This window comes from Chlorocebus sabaeus, chromosome 14 (assembly GCF_047675955.1).
Source record: "Chlorocebus sabaeus isolate Y175 chromosome 14, mChlSab1.0.hap1, whole genome shotgun sequence".
In the NCBI taxonomy this organism is placed as follows: domain Eukaryota; kingdom Metazoa; phylum Chordata; class Mammalia; order Primates; family Cercopithecidae; genus Chlorocebus; species Chlorocebus sabaeus.
This window is the reverse complement of record NC_132917.1, coordinates 26792027-26813122: the sequence shown is the minus strand read 5'-3', so window position 1 is coordinate 26813122 and position 21096 is coordinate 26792027. Positions and strand designations below refer to the sequence as shown.

The window sequence follows — 21096 nt, the reverse complement described above, 5'->3', positions numbered from 1 at the left end:
AGGTTCTGTATTTGTCTCTTTGGCATCCATAAATCACAGGGCCAACCTAATGTCCAGGGTTATTTACGTCTCCCTTGCAATCCAGAGCTCATACTCTGAGTCACTTCCTTTCTCTAACTTTCACATCCCAAGCCAGTATCTCCCCTACTCTAAATCAACCCAGGACCAGGTAACTAGTACCAGTCCCTGTGCCCCAGAGTGCTCGGGGATTATTCAAACTAGGCAGCCCCAAACCACTTCTCCTGCCTTACTGGGTGAAGTACACCCCAGTAAAGGCCGGTACCTTCCCCTCGCTCCTTTCTGCCTCCTATGTGATACTGGCACTTCCCCCTGTGACTGTGCCTTTTGTTTCTAGGGGAACTGTGAATAACATTAAGCTTTTCTTTCAATGGCAGTGACCTCTTCATGTCCTCACTCAGCCACCTTTATAAATTAAGACTCAGGCACAAATTAGTAGGATATTCAATGCCTGACATGGCCTGGGGCTTAGAGATTGGAGCTGGAGAATTGGTAATCATCGGCATTTAGGTGGTGTATTAGTTGGCAGTTTGCTCTAAGAAAGCACTACAAACTAGGTGTCTTAGACCAGGGGTCCCCAACCCCCTGGGCTGCAAATTGGTACTGGTCCATGGCCTGTTAGGAAGCAGGTGGCATAGCAGTAGGTGAGCAGGGTGAGCAAGAATTACCACCTGAGATCAGTGGTGGAATTAGATTCTCATAGGAGTGCAAACCCTATTGTGAACTGCACACAAGAAGGATCTAGGTTGCGTGCTCCTTATTAAAATCTAATGCCTGATGATCTGAGGTGGAAGTTTCATCTCAAAACCATCCCCCTCACCCCCAACCCTTCTGATATGTGGAAAGATTGTCTTCTCTGAGGCTGGGCACTGTGGCTCACGCCTGTAATGCCCAATGCTTTGAGAGGTCAAGGCAGGCGAATTACCTGAGGTCAGGAGTTCAAGACCAGCCTGGCCAACATGGTGAAACCTCGTCCCTACTAAAAAAAATACAAAAAAATTAAAAATAAAAATTAGCTGGGTGTGGTGGCGCACACCTGTAATCCCAGCTACTCGGGAGGCTGAGACATGAGAATTACTTGAACCTGGGAGCCGGAGGTTGCAGTGAGCTGAGATAGCACCACTGCACTCTAGCTGGGATGACAGAGTGAGACTCTGTCTCAAAAAATAAAACAAAAAACAAAAAGCATTGTCTTCTCTGAAACTGGTCCCTGGTGCCAAAAAGGTTGGGGACTGTCTTAAACAACAGAGATTTATTGTCTCACACTTCTGGAGACTAGAAGTCAAGATTGAAATATCAGTAGGATGGGTTCGTTCCGGGAGCCATGAGGAATAATCTATTCCGTGCCTCTCCCCTGGCTTCTGGTGTTTTGCTGGAAATCTTTGGCACTCCCTGACTGGTAGAAGCATCACCCTGATCTCTGTCTTCATCTTCACAAACATCTTAGTGTGTTTGCGCTGCTATAACAAAACCCCACAGACTGGGTAATTTACAAACAACAGAAATTTATTCCTCACAGTTCTGGAGACTGGGAAGTCCAAGATCCAGGCACTGGCAGGTTCGGTGTCTGAATGTCTGTGCCTCAGAGATGGTGCATCTGGGTTTCCTCACGTGATGGAAGGGACAGAAAGGCAAGAGAGCAAGAGGGCTGAACTCTCTCAGAAACCTCTTTCATAAGTCATTAATCCGTTCACGAGGGGAGAGCCTTCATGGTTTCATCATGTCCCAAAAGGCCCTACTTCTTTTTGTTTTTTTTCAGAGGCAGGATATTGCTCTGTCACCAATGTTGGAGTACAGTGGCAGGATCACAGCTCACTGTAACCTCAAATTCCTGGACTCAAGGGATCTGCCTGCCTCAGCCTCCCAAATAGCTGGGACTACAGGCATGCACCACCATGCCTAATTTTTTATTTATTTATTTATTTATTTATTTATTTATTTATTTATTTATTTACTGTAGAGACACGGTCTCACTATATTGCCCAGACTGGTCGAAAACTCCTGGCCTCAAGAGATCCTCCCACTTCAGCCTCCCAAAGTACTGGGATTACAGGTGCGAGCCACTGTGCCCAGCTTCCTCCTCTTAATATCACCACAATGATGACTAAGTTTCAGCACATGAATTTGAATTTGGGGGGATATTCAGGCCATAGCAGTGTTCTTCCTGTGTGTGTGTCTGTGTCCACATTTCCTCTTTTGATATGAACACCAGTCATATTGATTAAGGGCCCACCCTACTCCAGTATGAACTCATCTTAATTAATTACATCATTATTTCCAAATAAGATCACAGTCTGAGGTATTGGAAGTTAGGACTTCAACATATAACTTTGTGAAGGACACGAGTCAATGCGTAACAGTAATGGGAGCTAGGTGAGCAAATGAGCACATGAGCAGATGGAGAGTGAGGAGAGGGCCCCGAGGAACTCTGATGCTAAAGAAAATGGAGGCCGGGCGCGGTGGCTCAAGCCTGTAATCCCTGCACTTTGGGAGGCCGAGACGGGCGGATCACGAGGTCAGGACATCGAGACCATCCTGGCTAACATGGTGAAACCACGTCTCTACTAAAAAATACAAAAAATAGCCGGGCGAAGTGGCGGGCGCCTGTAGTCCCTGCAACTCGGGAGGCTGAGGCAGGAGAATGACGTAAACCCGGGAGGCGGAGCTTGCGGTGAGCTGAGATCCGGCCACTGTACTCCAGCCTGGGCGACAGCGCGAGACTCTGTCTCAAAAAAAAAAAAAAAAAAAAAAAAAAGAAAATGGAGACCTTTTTGAAATGACCAGAGGTAGGAGAGGTGTTGCTGAAACCAGCGGAATCCGTGATCTAAAGAGGCAGTGACTAGCAGTGTTCATCACTAGGAGGAAGACAGGATGAGAGTGGGCTTGTCGCTGTGACGGAGTGTCACAAACAACTCAGGAAGAGTTCACCCTGACACCCCAATACATATGCCTCTAACACTCTGCACTGCCACACCCCTGGGCAGTCAGTCACACGTTGGCCATACCCTGAAGCACATACTATCATTTATTATTTATTTATTTATTTATTTATTTATTTATTTATTTATTTATTTATGTTTTGAGACAGAGTCTCGCTTTGTCACCCAGGCTGGAGTGCAGTGGCGCAATCTCCGCTCACTGCAAGCTCCACCTCCCGGGTTCACACCATTCTCCTGCCTCAGCCTCCGAAGCAGCGGCGACTACAGGCGCCTGCCACCACACCCAGCTAATTTTTGTCTTTAGTAGAGACGGGGTTTCACTGTGTTTACCCGGATGGTCTCGATTTCCTTACCTCGTGATCCTGCCGCTTCGGCCTCCCAAAGTTCTGGGATTACAGGCGTAGGCGTGAGCCACCGTGCCTGGCCCCTGAAGCCCACACTATCACATGGATGCACAGTCACACAAAATACTCCCTACCGTGTCACAAATTCCTCATACACAGAGCCACACATGCCAGCCACAACTGCACATGCTAATAATGTTAGGTTCCATTTTGTCACATACGTCTGGGTCCCTCAGGCAGAGAAAGTGACAACCAAAGCATGACCACAGTTAAACATACTTCTGATGCACACTGGCCTCACTGTCTCTTGGTCTCTCTCTACTTATATGTGTGCACACAGGCATACGCACACATCCGCGCACACATGCACGCTCACACACGTGCATCCTTACACACGCTCACACGCGCGCACACGCACACGAGCACACTCACGAGCACACGCGGACCGCGCACGCGCACACGCGCACTCACGCACGCGCACACGCGCGCACTCACACGCACACGCGCGCCCGCAGCCCCTCCTGCTGCGGGCGCAGCAAGGGCGCTGGAGGAGCTGTGAAGGGCCAGGTCTGGCGGGCGGGGCGGCGGCTGGCACTGGCTCCGGACTCTGCCCGGCCAGGGCGGCGACTCCAGCCGGGAGGGCGACGTGGAGCGGCCACGTGGAGCGGCCCGGGGGAGGCTGGCGGCTGCAGGCGAGGCGCGGGCGGCGCAGCAGCCGGGAGCGCCCACGGAGCTGGACTCCCAGCGCGGCGCGGCGCCACAACAGGTGGGTGAGACCCCGCCCCGGCCGCCGGAGACCCGAGCCCATCACCGCCAGCCACCCAGGGCCGCGCGGGGGAGGTGGCCTCCAGCCTCTGGTCCAGATCCCGAGAGCGCAGTCCCTCTGCATCCCCTGCGGCTGAGACGCGGCAGGAAGCAGTGGCCCTTGCCCCTGTGTCCCCTGAGGGCAGGTGGAGGAAGGGACTAGAGAGCGAACCTGAGGCTCCTTGGTGTGATGTTGGGGCTTCGCAGTTCCCCAGGCGCTTCCCCTAGCCCCGCATTCCGTGTTCCAGCAGTCCTAGGGGAGGGGCAGCTGGCGGGAGCTTTCCCCCTCATTCGGCGGGGAAGAAATGGAGCGCTGGGGAGGGCCCGAGGCTGTCGTCCCCTTGGAAGTGGCCGAGGGAACCAGCTCCCGGGCGTGGGCTCCCCTAGTCCTGTAGTCGCTGTCTCCTTTCTTGGGGGATGGGGGCTGGGAGGCACAACGGCGCCAGAGGGATAAATTAAGAATTAAGGGAGAGGATTCCACTCAAAATTTTAGTTTCTCAACAGTTCAACTCTACAGGAGATGGAACTGCCAGCCTGTGAGGTGCTAGGTTCCTGTCCTGGAATGATTCAAGCAGAGGCCATTTGACAGGGTTGCTGTGGAAGAAATTTTTGCACTGGATGGGAAGTTACCCAGGATAACCCTGCAGGGCTCCTGCCACGGCCCAGAGGCTCTGAAATACGCCAGCAGCACCTGCTTGGTGCCAGGCACTTACCCTGTTTTCTCATTACAGCCTCCCCAAACCTTTAGGAGACAGATACTATTATCGTCATTTTTAATATGCAGATCCCAGGGCTCAGAGAGGTTAAGACACCTGCCTAGGTCCCACAGTGAGCAGTATCAGAGGCAGGATTTGATCAGAGGTCTAACCTGTAGGTCGTGCTCTCCTCCCATGCACTGGTGCAAAGGCTTGAAGAACTCTGGGCCCGGAGGGTCACTGTGAATGTGTGAATGCGCATGTGTGACATAGCTTTATTAAATTACATGGCAACTGTTAACAGTTATGGTGGCTTTCATGTGTTTATTAGGGTAATTATGTTCATGCACATTATAGAAAATGGTTAGGGATATTTTTATTGGACAGGCAGTGGTTCAATAACTGTTTTATTTCTCTCACTTACAAAAGCTTTTGTTAATGTTTAGAAATGTCTAAGTGTGAACACATCACACTAACCTCATTACACATTACAGGAGGTGCCTTAGCCTTTCCTTAAACAATTGAGGTGGGTTACTTGTACTAAAATGTCACAGTTGGAAGCATTACTTAAGAGAACATTGGCCAGGTGCAGTGGCTCATGCCTGTAATCCCAGCATTTTGGGAGGCCAAGGTGAGTAGATCACTTGAGCTCAGGTGTTCGAGAACAGCCTGACCAACGTGGTGAGACCCTGTCTCTACTAAAAAATACAAAAATTAACTAGGTGTGGTGGTGCACACCTGTAGTCTCAGCTACTTAGGAGGCTGAGGCAGGAGAATTGCTTGAGCCTGGGAAGTGGAGACTATAGTGAGTTGATTTTGCACCATTGCACTCCAGCCTGGATGACAGCGCGAGACTCCATTTCAAAAAAAAAAAGAATAGGCCTGGCGTGGTGGCTCATGCCTGTAATCCCAACACTTTGGGAGGCCGAGGTGGGTGGATCACCTGAGTTCAGGAGTTCTAGACCAGCCTAGCCAACATGGCAAAACCCCATCTCTACTAAAAATACAAAAATTAGCTGGGCGTGGTGGTACATGTCTGTAATCCCAGCTACTTAGGAGGCTGAGGCAGGAGAATTGCTTGAACCCAGGAGGTGGAGGTTGTGGTGAGCTGAGATCGTGCCATTGCACTCCAGCCTGGGCAGCAGAGTGAGACTCCATCTCAAAAAAAAAAAAATCTTGGCTCATTGCAACCTCTGCCTCCTGGGTTCAAGCGATTCTCGTGTCTCAGCCTCCCAAGTAGCTGGGATTACAGGCACGTGCCACTGTACCTGGCTAATTTTTGTTTTTTTTGTTTTTTTTTGAAACGGAGTCTCGCTCTGTCGCCCAGGCTGGAGGGCAGTGGCCGGATCTCAGCTCACTGCAAGCTCCGCCTCCCGGGTTTACACCATTCTCCTGCCTCAGCCTCCCGAGTAGCTGGGACTACAGGCGCCCGCCACCTCGCCCGGCTAGTTTTTTGTATTTTTTAGTAGAGACGGGGTTTCACCGTGTTAACCAGGGTGGTCTCGATCTCCTGACCTCGTGATCCGCCCGTCTTGGCCTCCCAAAAGCTGGGATTACAGGCTTGAGCCACCGCGCCCGGCCTAATTTTTGTATTTTTAATAGAGATGGGGTTTCACCACGTTGGCCAGACTGGTCTCAAACTCCTGACCTCAGGTAGTCCTTTCGCCTTGGCGTCCTAAAGTGCTGGGATTACAGGTATGAACCACCACGCCCGGCCTTTTTTTTTTTTTTTTTAAATGACATCTTGCTGTCATCCAGGCTGGAGTGCAGTGGCGTAATTATAGCTCACTGCAGCCTTGAACTCCTGGGCTCAAGTGATCCTCCTGCATCAGCCTCCCAACTAGCTGGGACCATAGATATGAGCCACCATGCTATATAATTAAAAAACAATTTATTTTTTTTATTTTTTTTTTTTGTAGAGATGGGGTCTCATTTTGCTGCCCAGGCTGGTCTCAAACTCCTGGCTTCAAGCAATCCTTTTGCCTTGGCCTGCAAAATACTGGGATTATAGGCATGAGCCACTGTACTCAGCCAGTCACTTGTATTTTTGAGGTGGACTACAACCGAATGCTAAGGCTGTCAGGAGGGCCCAGAACATTCCAGATTGAGGATGGAACAGGTTGGGCAAAAGCACTGAAAAAAGTGAAAGTGGAAAGTATTTTAGGAGACTCCAATAACTCCTTTGTTTGAAGCAGAGTGCTATCGTAATGCAGCACTGGAAGATGAGTCAACAGTAACTTGATATCTGATTGTAGAAGGCCTTGAATGCCCAGGTGAAGATTCTGGACTGTAGTAGAAATAGGGAGCCATTGAACGTTCTAGAGCAGTAGAATTCTAGCAAAGGAAGATTTATCTGATGTGGGTATGGAGGGTTCTTTAAGTGGAGAAAATACCAGAGACAGGGATAACATTAAAAGGCTTCTATATTAGTTTGTGCAAGAAGTAATTCATTATCCGTTTAATGTTCACTGTAACCCTGTGAGGTAAATATTATCTCCAATATGCAGATAAGGTAACCGAAGTTTAGTGAGAATAATTAATTTACCCAAGGTCACAGGACAGTCAGTGGTGGAGCATGGTTTAAAAGTAGATCTGGCTGGTTCCAAAGCTCTGTTTTCTGTCCATTAAACAATAGTGAAGAGTTAAATATATAAGGGGTACATAGGACCAGGAAGAGGAGAGTGCTAGTCATTCACGGGGTAGGACTCAGGACCAGGTGCATAATTTGCAGGGCTCGGTGCAAAAATGATTGAGAGTTTCAAGATAGTGACAACAGAGCATTAGCCTAAGCACAAGGCCCCTCTGAGAGCAGGGACCTTGTGACTGCACAGGACGCACACCCATGAAGCCAGCCCTTACATGGTTGGTCTTCCAATTACTATGGCAGTTTAACAAACCACCTCAAAATGTAGTGGCTTAAAAGGATAATGGGCCTGGCGTGGTAGCTCATGCCTATAATCCCAGCACTTTGGAAAGCTGAGGCAGGAGGATTGATTGAGCCAGGGGGTTTCCGATCAGCCTGGGCAACATTGTGAAACCCTGTCAAAAAAAAAAAGATAACATTGACGTCGACTTTTCACGTGAGTGCGGGCTGTGGAGACAAGCACATTTCTACTGCATTCAGTGTTGGTGGGGGCAGCTCAGAGGCTGGGGTTAGAATCTGGAGCTTAGCTCTCTCCCCTGTCTGCTTATTGGGCTGGGAAGATTTGAGCTGGAGGCTTCTCAGGCATCTCTGTTTCTAGGTGGGTTCTCCACACCGTCTCTTCCGTCGGGTGGCTTCAGGGATGCCAGGTTCCTTCCATGGTGGCTCAAGGTTCCAGAGGTGCATGTCTGTGTGTCAAGTGAGGGGCAGAACCAGAACCAGGCATAAGCTAGGTCACTTATTACCTAGACTTGGAAGTCATGTAAGCATCATTTCGGCAACTCATTAGAAGCCAGTCACTAAGACCAGATCATATACAAGGGGAGGCGAGTTAAACTCCAAGTTTCGTGGGAAGGAATGTCAAAGAATGTGTAGACAGATTTTTAAAGTGGCGTAATGAGTGACAGGATGAGTGGATCTGAGGAGTGCTTCCCCTTTAGGCCTGAGCGGCTCCCCGCAGAGTCATCCTTTGGAGTTCACAGACATCCTCCTTTAAAAGGCACCTGAGGGCCGGGTGTGGTGGCTTATGCCAATAATCCCAGCACTTTGGGAGGCCGAGGAAGGCGGATCACTAGGTCAAGAGATCGAGACCATCCTGGCCAACATGGTGAAACCCCGTCCCTACTAAAAATACAAAAATTAGCTGGGTGTGGTGGCATATACCTGTAGTCCCAGCTACTTGGGAGGCTGAGGCAGGAGAATTGGTTGAACCTGGGAGACGGAGGTTGCAGTGAGCCGATATCATGCCACTGCACTCCAGCCTGGTGACAGAGCAAGACCATCAAAAAGAAAAAAAAAAAAGGCACCTGCTAGTGCGTAAGAACATGTGAAGCCTGGATGATGAGTTTTGACAGCTCTGAGGGGTTTAAATTACTCCAGTGCCTCCTGTTGGCATGGGTCCTAGAAGTAAGCAAAAGGGGTGGAGAAAGCAATTTGAGAGGAGCCAGGTGGGAAGGGGGTGTGTGAAGCCACTGGGGCCGTGCAGATGAACTCTTGGAAGGAAAAAGGCCTCATTGTAGATCAGGCACTGCACTTTACACATCGTGTCTCATTCATTAAACCCTCACTGCAGCCCTGCCAGAGGTGCTCTCATCAGCCCCGCATTACAGATGGAGAACCTGAAGCACAGAAAAGCCGCACAGCTAGTAGGCTGTGGAGCCCAGATTTGAACACAGGCAGCCTGAGGTCAGGGCCCATGCCCCCCAACTTTGGGCCGTACCACCTATTCCATACCAATTCTGTGTTTCTCTTGTTTTAACATTTGTATCTTTTCCTACTTACATATTTGCAAGCTTTAGGGGGAAAAAGAAAAAGTAATTCGACCTTAAGCGATTAGCTTAGTGATAAGAGAGTGCCTCACATATGGCAGGTGTTCAATAAATATTAAAGAAACGAATATTTATCCTTATTCTACAAACTTATATCTAACTTGCCTTCCCTATGGATGCTTGCCCTCTGGTCTTTGTCATGTGGCAGCTGCTGGTGCTTTCTGTGGTATTCTCTGTGGCACCCAGGCCAGGGGGCCAGACCTTCTGGCATTCTCCTGGCCAACTGGCTCTCTCAGCCATTAGGCACCCCTCCTTCCACCTTAGAGACTGGAACCCTCAGCTGACCTCAGCCCCCTTCTTCAAACCAGCAGCACTCTAGATACAAAGAACTAGGAGAGGCAGCCCGCTGTCTGCCCATTCACCCAGACCCTCCTTCAGCTGCTGCTTCCTCACCTCTCAGGCACCCTGTAGGCAGGGCCTTCTCTCTAACCTTCCTGGAAACAAGGCACTCATCTCTACAGCTCCTAGACCTCCATTCAGTACCCATAGGGTTTCTTGGGAGATTTCTGTCTTCTACTCCCTGCTGAGGCCCAGGTGGTGGAACCCCACCCTTCTGGGGACCTGGGAAGCCTCCACACACTAGCTGCAATTCCTTCAGTTCTCTGTCACTTGTCTTCTCGAACTTGATTTATGGTATCTCTCATGACACAGAAGTTTAAACTTTTGATATACTCAAATCTGCTCATTTTTTCCTTTTAAACTTTCTGAGTTGATTTATTATATTTAATGGTTCTATAGCATAATATGGTTTGTTTAGCCATTGCCTAAATGTTAGACATTCAGGTTGCTTACATTTGTTTCACTAATATTAATAGCACAGCTATACATATCTTTGTAATTTCTTTTCCATTTATATTCTTACATGGAATCCCCAAGACGATATTGTTGGGTCAGAGTTTTAGGAAATTAATACACATTTCCAGACTGCCCTCTAAAAACATTTCAGGTTTATAGTTCCAGAAGCAGTAAAGGTTCATACTCACTGATTCAGTTTCCTTAGTGATTGTAAGACTATCAAAGCTTGTTATTTCTTTTTGCATCAGTTTTGCTATTAAGTTTTTCTAGGAAATTGGCCATATCCTCTAAGTTTTCAAATCTCTGCTGTTTCTTATGTCCCTATTTTCATTCTTGATATTGTTTGTGCCTTTTCTTTTTTTTTTTTTTTTAGTCTTTGGTTTGTTTTTACTTTTTTCTGAAGTGGGGTCTCACTCTGTCACCCAGGCTGGAGTACAGCAGCACAATCACAGCTCACTGCAGTCTCAACCTCCTGGCTCAAGTCATCCTTCACCTCAGCTTCCCAAGTAGCTAGGACTACAGGCATGCACCACCAAGCCCAGCTACTTTTTTTAAATTAATTTTTTGTAGAGATGGGGGTCTCACTATGTTGCCCAAGCTGGTCTCCAACTTCTCGACTCAAGCAATCCTTCTGCCTCAGCCTCCTGAAGTGCTAGGATTACAGGTGTGAACCACAACACCTGGCTCTCTTTGTTCCTAATTGAAATTGCCAAAGGCTTGTCTATTTTACTAGGCTTTTCATTTGTTTCTTTGTGTATATGTATTTTATTGTAGTAGTCTTTTTTAAAAAACAACCTTGTTTGACTCTGGTGCTCCTCTTTATTCTGTTTTTAATTTCTGCTATTATTTCATTTATTTTAATTTCTTTAAGTGTAGTCTTACTTACTAGTGGTTTTTTTGTTTGTTTTTGGGTTTTGTGTGCGTGTGTGTGTGTGTGTGTGTGTATTTTTTTAGAGATAGAGTCTGGCTCTGTCACCGAGGCCAGAGTGTAGTGGTACAATCGCAGCTTACTACTGCCTCAATCTCCCGGGTTCAAATGTTCCTCCCACCTCAGCCTCCCCAGTAGCTGGGACTACAGATGTATGCCACCACACCCAGCTAATTTTTTTTTTTTTTAATTATTTTCTGTAGACTCAGGGTGTCACTGATTTGCCTAGGCTGGTCTCAAACTCCTGGGACCCAAGTGATCCTCCCACCTCGGCCTCCCAAAGTGCTGCAATTACAGACATTAGCCATGCACCCAGCCTTTACTTTTTATTTCTTCCTTTTCCTCTTTTTCTGCTTTTATTTCTTCTTTTTCCTCTTTTCCTGCCTTTCTTTGATTTCGTTTTTTAAAATTCCATTCTTTTTTTCTACTGGTTTGAGGCTATACATTCCAGTTCTGATTTTTTAGTGGTTATCCTTAAACTTTTAACATGCATAGTTTTTTTCTTTTCTTTTTTGAGACGGGGTCTTGTTCTATTGCCCAGGCTGGAGTGCAATGGTGCGATCTTGGCTCACCGCAACCTCTGCTTCCTGGGTTCAAGCGATTATCCTGCCTCAGCCACCCGAATAGCTGGGATTACAGGCGTGCACCACCTTGCCCGGCTAATTTTGTATTTTTAGTAGAGACGGGGTTTCTCCATGTTGGTCAGGCTGGTCTTGAACCCCCAGCTTCAGGTGATCTGCCCACCTCGGCCTCCCAGAGTGCTGGAATTATAGGCGTGAATCACTGTGCCCAGCCTTAACATGCATATTTAACAAAGTTCATCAATATGTCTACTCTCTTCCCAAACAACCATCTTTGCTTTACATGTCATTGTCCAATATTGTAGTTCAGACCAGCTTTTTTACCTCATATATTAACATAATTATCATTGTTTAACAGTCTATGTTTATTTAGATTTAGCCACATACTTTCTGATTTATTTGCTCCACATGTTTTCTTGCATTTCAAACCTTTTTTTTTTTTTTTTTAAGACAGGGTCTTGCTCTGTTGCCTAGGCTAGATGACAGTGGTGTGATCACAGCTCACTGCAGCCTTCATCTCCTGGGCTCAAGCGATCCTCCCACCTCAGCTTCCTGAGTAGCTGGGACTACAGGCACACGCCACCATGCCTGGCTAATTTTTTCCTATTTTTTGTAGAAATGGAGTCTCACTATATTGCCCAGGCTGGTCTTGAACTCCTGGACTCAGGAGATCCTCCCATCTCAGCCTTCCAAAGTGCTAGGATTACAGGTGTGAACCCATATCCAGCCGAATTTCCTTTAATGAAGGAATGTTGGTGGCAAATTCTCTAAGTTATTTGTCTAAAATTGTTTTTATAAGGTAGGAGGATTACTTACACCTAAGACCAGCCTGGGCAAGAAAGTGAGACCCTGTCCTACCAAAAAGAAAAAAAAAAGGCTGAGCATGGTGGCACATTCATGTTGTCCCAGCTACTTGTGAGGCAGGGGTGGGAGAATTGCTATGATCCTGCCACGAGTTCCAGCCTGGGCAACAGGGTGAGACCCTGTCTCTAAATAAATAAATAAATAATTTTGCTTCACTTCATTCTGCAAGATAATTTTGCTGAGAATAGAATTCTAGAATATCAATTTTCTCCCCTCTCTGAACACATTAAAATACTATATTACTGTATTTGGGCATCGTTGTTGATGTCAAGAAATCAGCTATTAGTCTAATTACTTTTCCTATGAGATGAGTTGTCTTTTCTTTCTGACTGCTTTTACAATTTGTTTTTTCTTGAGTGTTCTATTTTTGAACAATAGGTCTAGGTGAGAATTTCTGTTTATTTAATCTGCATTAAATTGTTGGGCTTCCTGGATTGGCATAGTCCAGTGTTTTGCAACCTACTGGAAAAATGTCAGCTATTGTTTCTTCAAATACTGCTTCTTTCCAGTTGTATCTCTTATCTCCTCCATCCTCCATGCCATTTAACCTCTGTTTTACATTTTCTATGTCTTTGACTCAATGAACTGCACTCTGGATAATTTATTCAGATCTATTTTCCAGTTCATTAACTCTCATATCAGTTGTGTCTAATCAATTTAACTCACCCATTGCATTTTTATTTTTATTTATTTTTTATTTTATTTTTATTTTTTAAGACAGAGTCTTACTCTGTCACTCAGGCCGGAGCACAGTGGGGCGATCTTGGCTCACTGCAACGTCTGCCTCCTGGGTTCAAGCAATTCTCCTGCCTCAGCCTCCTGAGTAGCTGGGATTACAGGCTCGTGCCACCAAGCCCAGCTAACTTGTGTATTTTTAGTAGAGACAGGGTTTCACCATGTTGGCCAGGCTGGTCACCCATTGCATTTTTAAAATCAATCTTTTATTTCTAAAAGTTATATTTGTTTCCTCTTCAAATCTACTTGGTCATTTTTATGCTCTCTTCTTTCTTTCTTTTTTTCTTTGAGACGGAGTCTCGCTCTGTCACCCAGGCTGGAGTGCAGTGGCCGGATCTCAGCTCACTGCAAGCTCCGCCTCCCGGGTTTACACCATTCTCCTGCCTCAGCCTCCCGAGTAGCTGGGACTACAGGCTCCCGCCACCTCGCCTGGCTAGTTTTTTTGTATTTTTTAGTAGAGACGGGGTTTCACCGTGTTAGCCAGGATGGTCACGATCTCCTGACCTTGTGATCTGCCCGTCTCGGCCTCCCAAAGTGCTGGGATTACAGGCTTGAGCCACCGCGCCTGGCCTCTTTTTTTTTTTTTTTTTTTTGAGATGGAGTCTTGCTCTGTGGCCCAGGCTGGATTGCAGTGGTGTGATCTCAGCTCACTGCAACCTCCACCTCCCAGGTTCAAGTGATTCTTCTGCCTCAGCCTCCCAAGTAGCTGGGATAACAGGTGCCCACCACCACACCTGGCAATTTTTTGTATTTTTAGTAGAGAAGGGGTTTCACCGTGTTGGCCAGGATGGTCTCGATCTCCTGACCTCGTGATCCACCTGCCTTGGCCTCCTAAAGTGTGGGGATTACAGGCGTGAGCCACCATGCCCAGCCTCTTTTCTTTTTTTTAACACACTGTTGCTGGCTGGAAAACTCTCTTATTTCTTCCTCATAGTTTCGAGCTTCCCTTTAATTTCTAAAAATATGTGAACTATATCTGCTGTATATTCTGTGAATAACAATTCCAACACAGTTTTTCCAAGTCTACTTTTCCCTGCTATTGTTTTGCTGGCTCTTACTCACAGTGTCTTATTTCCTTGTATGTTTATAACGTTTTGACTGTGAGTTCATATTCCTGGAAACTTTACCCATGGAAATTCTTTGAGGCCTGGATTAGAGTTGAGTTCCTCCAGAGATGGATGTTTTCCTCTCTCAGTCATCTGGGGGTGCCATCAACCAGGTTGCACTTCAAAATATGTTACCTACTTTAGATAGTCTGAACCATACAGGTAGCATTAATAATTCTGGCTTCAAACCCACATTAGAGGGCAGGCACAGTGGTTCATGCCTGTAATCCCAGCACTTTGGGAGACTGAGGCGGGAGGATCACCTGAGATCAGGAGTTCGAGACCAGCCTGGCCAACATGGCGAAATCCCATCTCTAGTAAAAATACAAAAAAATTAGCCAGGCATAGTGGCGGGTGCCTTTAGTCCCAGATACTCAGGAGGCTGAGGCAGGAAAATCACTTGAGCCTGGGAGGTAGAGGTTGCAGTGAGCTGATACCACACCACAGCACTCCAGCCTGGGAGACAGAGTGAGTGAGACTCCGTCTCAAAAAAAACAAAAACAAAAAACCCACATTAGATCAGGCTTGTTATAGATTGTCAGGGAGAGTTTTTTTTTTTTTTTTCCTCCCTTCCACCCAGCACCAAAACCAAGAAAGGCAAAATTCTTTGCTGCCTTTCTTCATGACAAATTTACCTTTGGTTCATGTTCAGAGTATAGCTGTTTGGAATCCCAGCTTTATATAGGGAATCTCCTGTTAGTCTCTGCATATCAGGTGGGCCCAGGCTTCACCTCTGGTCTGCTTTCCAGCACAAGCGCTCTGACAGGCAGCTCAAGTTCACCTGGGTTGGGTTTGGCAGATACTCCTAAGGCAAAAGCTGATGTCAAGCTCACTTTCCCCCCAGATTACTGTTTTCACTGCACGTTTGTACTGTTGAGGATTTCTTGCCAACCCAGTGGTTTTGAAAAGATTCTATTTTTATCCAGCTCAGTGGTTACTTTCATTGGGATGTTTACTGTCACTCTCTCAGAAGTGGAGGTCTGAATGTTTTCTAGTCCATCCTTTTTCTGGGCTGTGTCTCTTTAAGGGTTTCATGTTGCTATAGAGATCTCAGTTCCAATAGCCTACCTTCAACGGGCCCAGGACCTTGTTTTCTCTTCCAGGCACAACGACTAAAACCCTAGGATTTATGTTGCCAGCTGATGTTGGTGAACACCTTTAGGGCAGCGGTGGCTTCAGCATCTTTTTTTGGTCACTGGGGCATACAGACACCAACAAATTATGTATATTCACTTTATCCGTTGGGACCAGTTGTATGCATAGAAAAATGAAGACAGGCCAGGTGCGGTGCCTCATGCCTGTAATCCCAGCACTTTGGGAAGCCCAGGCAGGCAGATCACCTGAGGACAGGTGTTCAGGACCAGCCTGACCAACGTGGTGAAACGCCATCTCTACTAAAAATACAAACATTAGCCAGGTGTAGTGGCACGTGCCTGTAATCCCAGCTACCCGGGAGGCTGAGGCAGGAGAATCTCTTGAACCTGGGAGGCAGAGGTTGCAGTGAGCTACGATCATGCCACTGCACTCCAATCTGGGTGACAGAGCAGGACTCCTTCTCAAAAAAAATAAAATAAAATAAAAAATAAAGAAAAAGGAAGACAGGTTCTGTGACTCTAGGTAGCTTCATCTTCTTGTGGACTTCCATATTTAACTGGTTTTCCCTTAAATTAGCTTAAAAAGGCAGAATTTTTGTTTATCTTCCCATTAGCCAGGTGCTCCCCTGCTCTACCCCTCATCTCTTAGGAAATGGAAGTCCACTCTGGCAGTGGTTCTGAACCTTATTAGGGTCATCGGATGCTTGTAGAATCTGCCCAAAGCTATGAACCGTCCTCTAGGAAAACCCAGTGCCAGCCAGATGGGGATGTTCCTGATCCTCTGCTAGACCGTCAGGCGTCTGACAATTTTTCTTTCTAGAGATGGGCTTGGGGTCTGGGGCCTTGGCTTTGGTGGGCTTCTGCTTCCTCAGGAACTCACATTACCTGTACCTACCCTGGGACTCATCAGAAAGCTTTAGGCTCTGTTTGATTGGTCCATTCTATCCTTGACTGTTTTCATATAGTCAAGTGGTTGATTTTGCCAATGGGCCTAAGCCATGTCAGTCTAAGGGGAAGTTTTTGTTTTTTCCTTTATAGTGGGTCTGATTTTCCTAACTGCATTTAGCAAATAGCAGTTCCTGGGGCCACTATTGGTCTGGCCCTGATTTATTGTGTTTTCAGTTTGTACTTGAGTTTAGACCTATTTCAAGAAGTCTGTGCCTCTTTTGATTTGTTCTTCAGTGGGTTTTTAATAAACACAAGCAGTCCATTTATCTTTTTGCCTGTGTTTAAGTCTTGGTCTTTCTGTGACTCCCTGCATTTCTAACCTGGCCTTTTTCTTAAACTCTCGGCACTCCTTTCCATCTGTAACATGAATGGGCTGAAGGGGTTCAGACATGCTTGCGCTGCACTTTTCTGGGCACCTCAGCAGCTGGTGGGGAGCAAGGGAATGGGCCATGGGGTGGGGATGCGCCCCCCAGCTCTGCTTCCACCACAGCAGGCCTGCCTTTATGTGCTTTATATACGAGAACTAGAGTGACATTTATTTTGAGCATGGTTCCATGGGGGGATCCCTGCTTCTGTGTGTGAGCTTTCCCTGAGCAGGAGTCCTATCTTGTGGGGCGCAGGTGGAAGCAGGGAGAAAAGGCGCTTGTGTCTAACTCAGCCCATCTCTGACACGGTGGCAGATGCCCCTTTTCCTCGACCCCTGATTCTCTTCCTTGTTTCAGTTCCAGGAAGGATGTTACCTTTGATGATGAGAGTGTTAATCCTGCTGCTGCTCCCCGTGGGTCAGGCTGCCCCAAAGGATGGAGTCACAAGGTAACAGGGTTATGAGAACAGGGCTGGGAGGAGGGAGAGTCTCTAGAGAATCCAAGGGTGTGGTGGGCCCTCCGGGAGGCAGGAGACTAGGGTGTAGGTTCCCTGATCTCTGTATCTCTCCGCCACCAGCCTCCTGTCTTGTGCCTGTCAGAGTGCCACAAAGTGGGCATTCAGTATATGCTTGCTGGACCCATTTGGAATCAGGGAACTCAGCTCCAGTGTATCATGCAGCACAGGGAAGAAGCTATGGCACCAGGGCAGTGGGGACTGCAGTTGTTTGTTTGTTTGTTTGTTGTTTTTTTGTTTTGAGACTGAGTCTCACTCTGTCGCCCAGGCTGGAGTGCAGTGGCATGATCTCAGCTCACTACGACCTCCACCTCCCGGGTTCAAGCAATTCTTCTGCCTCAGCCTCCCAGGTAGCTGGGACTACAGGCGCCCACCACCACGCCGGGCTAATTTTTGTATTTTTAGTAGAGACAGGGTTTCACTATATTGGCCAGGCTGATCTCGAACTCCTGACCTTGTGATACACCTGCCTCAGCCTCCCACAGTGCTGGGATTACAGGCGTGAGCCACCGTGCCCGGCCTGCAGTTTTGTTATCAAGACCTTAAGGTGGGCCGGGTGTGGTGGCTCACAACTGTAATCCCAGCACTTTGGGAGGCCAAGGCAGACAGATCACCTGAGGTCAGGAGTTTGAGACCAGCCTGGCCAACGTGGTGAAACCCCATCTCTACAGAAATAAAAAAAAATTAGCCGCGCATGGTGTTGCATGTCTGTAATCCCAGCTACTCAGGAGGCTGAGGCAAGAGAATCACTTGAACCTGGGAGGTGAAGGTTGCAGTGAGCCAAGATCAAGCCTCTGCACTCAGCTGGGGTGACAGAGCGAGACTCCATCTTAAAAAGAACAAAAAAAGACCTTATGGTGGGAACATCAAAGAAGTATAGATCATTAGCATGTCATTTCTATGTTATCTGAATACTTTCTGAAGGTTGTATTTATAAATACTGTGCAATGGGTATGCTGGGTAGAAAGGGAAACAGCCACAGAACAGCCACAAGGGCTGGTAGCCGTGACAAAAGTCGCCGCAACTCCTGCCAGCTCTCTGGCATCACAGGTCTGGATTGACTTGGGCAAACAATTAACCCAGTCCAGAATTAGGAGCACATTTGGAGCTTGAAAGACTGACAAAGAGATCCTGAGCAGCTTGAAACCGCAGAACCAACAGGTATATCCTGTCCTTGAAAAAGTATAGGTCAATTTTATGTCATGGAGCAAACTGGGTCTATATAAAACTGAGCAGTGCCATCGGGCTCCACTAGAGACCTGCCCCTTGGCTCCCAGCATCGAAGGGAAGGGGTGCCGTGACCCATGTTGTCCTGCCACTCACTGGGCTGTTTTCTTGAATCTCTAACTTATGTCTAGTAGGTGTGGCCTCATCTGCCTTTACCTAACCAGATGTTTTTATTTGGGTTTTCATTTAAAGTCTAAGGTAGCCAGCTGCAAAAACAGAGTCTGAGGGAGTTAAGGATTTGGTTCCAAGGAGACCAGAAGAGCCTACTCCCTACAAGGTTTTTGGAATTTTGGGGGTAACTCCCTTTGGGTCTGGGGAGAGAACTCTGCCAGGAGATTGGAGGCAGAAGGTTGACAGGCTGGGCCCTCAGGGAGGCTCTCTGCAAGGGTGGTCCTCCCCTTCCTCCTCCAGGCCAGACTCTGAAGTGCAGCATCAGCTCCTGCCCAACCCCTTCCAGCCAGGCCGGGAGCAACTCGGGTGAGTAGGCTGAGCTGGGGGTGCTTTCAGGGAGACGACCAGGCCCGGGGCTGCAGACTCACCTCTCCTGGGCTGATTCTCCACTTTTCTGACAGACTTCTGCAGAGCTACCTAAAGGGACTAGAAAGGACAGAAGTGCAGCCGGAGCATCTGAGCCGGGAGCAGGGTGAGGGGCTGGGCTGATGGGGCCAGGGACGGGAGGCTCTGGGCAGCCAGATCTGGGACTGACCTCGGCTGCCCCATTGACTCCTGCCTTCTCCACCTCCCCAGGCACCTCTTCTAATCCAGCTTCTCTTCTCTAGTTCTCCTCTACCTCTTTGCCCTCCATGACTATGACCAGAGTGGACAGCTAGATGGCCTGGAGCTGTTGTCCATGTTGACAGCTGCTCTGGCCCCTGGAGCTGCCAACTCTCCTACCACCAACCCGGTAAGCTCTGCTGGATGGAGATCCCCCATAAAGGAGACCCAGTGCTTTGGGGTTTTGGTCTTTCTCATCATAACTCTTTTGGTGACTCCTCTGTAAAAGGAGGGCTCAGAGCTTACATGGCAGGGATGCAACGGTGGGTTGGGGAGGGTCAGGACCCCTGGGGAGCATCCCTGTCACTGGAGACCCCACAGTGACTCTGCTTCCACAGGTGATCTTGATAGTGGACAAAGTGCTCGAGACCCAGGACCTGAATAGGGATGGGCTCATGACCCCTGCTGAGCTCATCAACTTCCCGGGAGAGGCCCCCAGTCACGTGGAGCCCGGAGAGCCCCTTGCTCCATCTCCTCAGGAGCCACAAGCTGTTGGGAGGCAGTCCCTGTTAGCTAAAAGCCCATTAAGACAAGAAACACAGGAAGCCCCAGGTCCCAGAGAAGAAGCAAAGGGCCAGGTAGAGGCCAGAAGGGAGTCTTTGGATCCTGTCCAAGAGCCTGGGGGCCAGGCAGAGGCTGAAGGAGACGTTCCAGGGCCCAGAGGGGAAGCTGGGGGCCAGGCAGAGGCTGAAGGAGACGTTCCGGGGCCCAGAGGGGAAGCTGGGGGCCAGGCAGAGGCCAGGGAGAATGGAGAGGAGGCCAAGGAACTTCCAGGGGAAACACTGGAGTCTAAGAACATCCCAAATGAGTTTGAGGTGCACATTGTTCAACTGGAGAATGATGAGATCTAGATCTCGAAGATACAGGTACCCCACGATGTCTCAGTTTCAGAACATAAGCCCTGAAGCGGGCAGGGGAATGTACGCTGGGACAAGGACCACCTCTGTGCCCCCTGTCTGGTCCCAGTAGGTATCAGGTCTTTCTGTGCAACTCAGGGAGACCCTAAGTTAAGGGGCAGATTGCCAATAAAGAACTGAATGAATTCATTCCCCCGGGCCACCTCTCTACCCGTCCAGCCTGCCCAGACCCTCTTAGGGGAACAGGGGGTTGGGGACACCGAAAGGACAGGGATGCCGCCCTCCCAGTGTTTCTGGGCCTCACGGTGCTCCGGCAGCAGACCGCATGGTGCCAGCCATGGCCAGCTGCAGAGGACCCAGTGAGGGAAGCTCAGTCTATCCCTGAGCCCCAAACACTCTCTGGTTCCCCTAGCTGGTGTTCAGACACCCCATGCTCTCCTGCAGCTCAGGGCAGGTGGCCCTATCACCCTGTATCTGCCCCCACCCCCAGTAATGTTAATCATCACTAAAACTTTCTGAGAGCCTCGTACACATCAGGCATCATGCTGGGCATTATATATATTACATGATTTTATCCTCGCAATAATTCTGTAGCCAGGCAGAATTGGCTCCATTTGACAGATGAAGAAATTGAGGCGGATTGTGTTAAGCGCTGTACCCTAAGGTGACATGCAGCTAATTAAATGGCAGATTTGAATCCAGGTCTGTCTGACTCTAAAGCCCTTTACATTATATGCCCTTTACATTATAAGGCCTTATCCACTCTATATTGGAGTTGGCCCCAATTCCAATATGTGTTCCAGATCCGACCTCCCTGTGGACAACACTCTATCTTGGGTCACATTTGTGGCTGAGGCATCCCCTTAATTCCAAGGTGGGCTCCACGGGTGAGACTTTCAGGCTCTGGGGCAGTCAGCGGGAGGAGATATTTTTGGACAACAAAGATGCCACCAAATCACAGGCTGGTGGGCAGGGCAGAGGAGGCGCCCCACCCCCTCGCCCCCCACTGGCCTGTCAGTTTGGCTCAGCCGTGTGGAC

The 21096-nt window shown here is 48.3% G+C and overlaps 1 protein-coding gene across 1 annotated transcript; it reads left to right on the top strand.

The window, feature by feature from the left end:
• Positions 1 to 3775: 3775 nt before the first annotated feature.
• On the top strand, positions 3776 to 20759 carry CGREF1 (cell growth regulator with EF-hand domain 1). Its single transcript, XM_007971178.3, has 6 exons — positions 3776 to 4067; positions 17044 to 17134; positions 18839 to 18904; positions 19000 to 19070; positions 19207 to 19331; positions 19540 to 20759. Exons 2-6 carry the CDS (start codon positions 17055 to 17057, stop codon positions 20050 to 20052), a joined length of 855 nt encoding a protein of 284 aa, XP_007969369.1. The 5' UTR covers positions 3776 to 4067; positions 17044 to 17054; the 3' UTR covers positions 20053 to 20759.
• Positions 20760 to 21096: the final 337 nt, after the last annotated feature.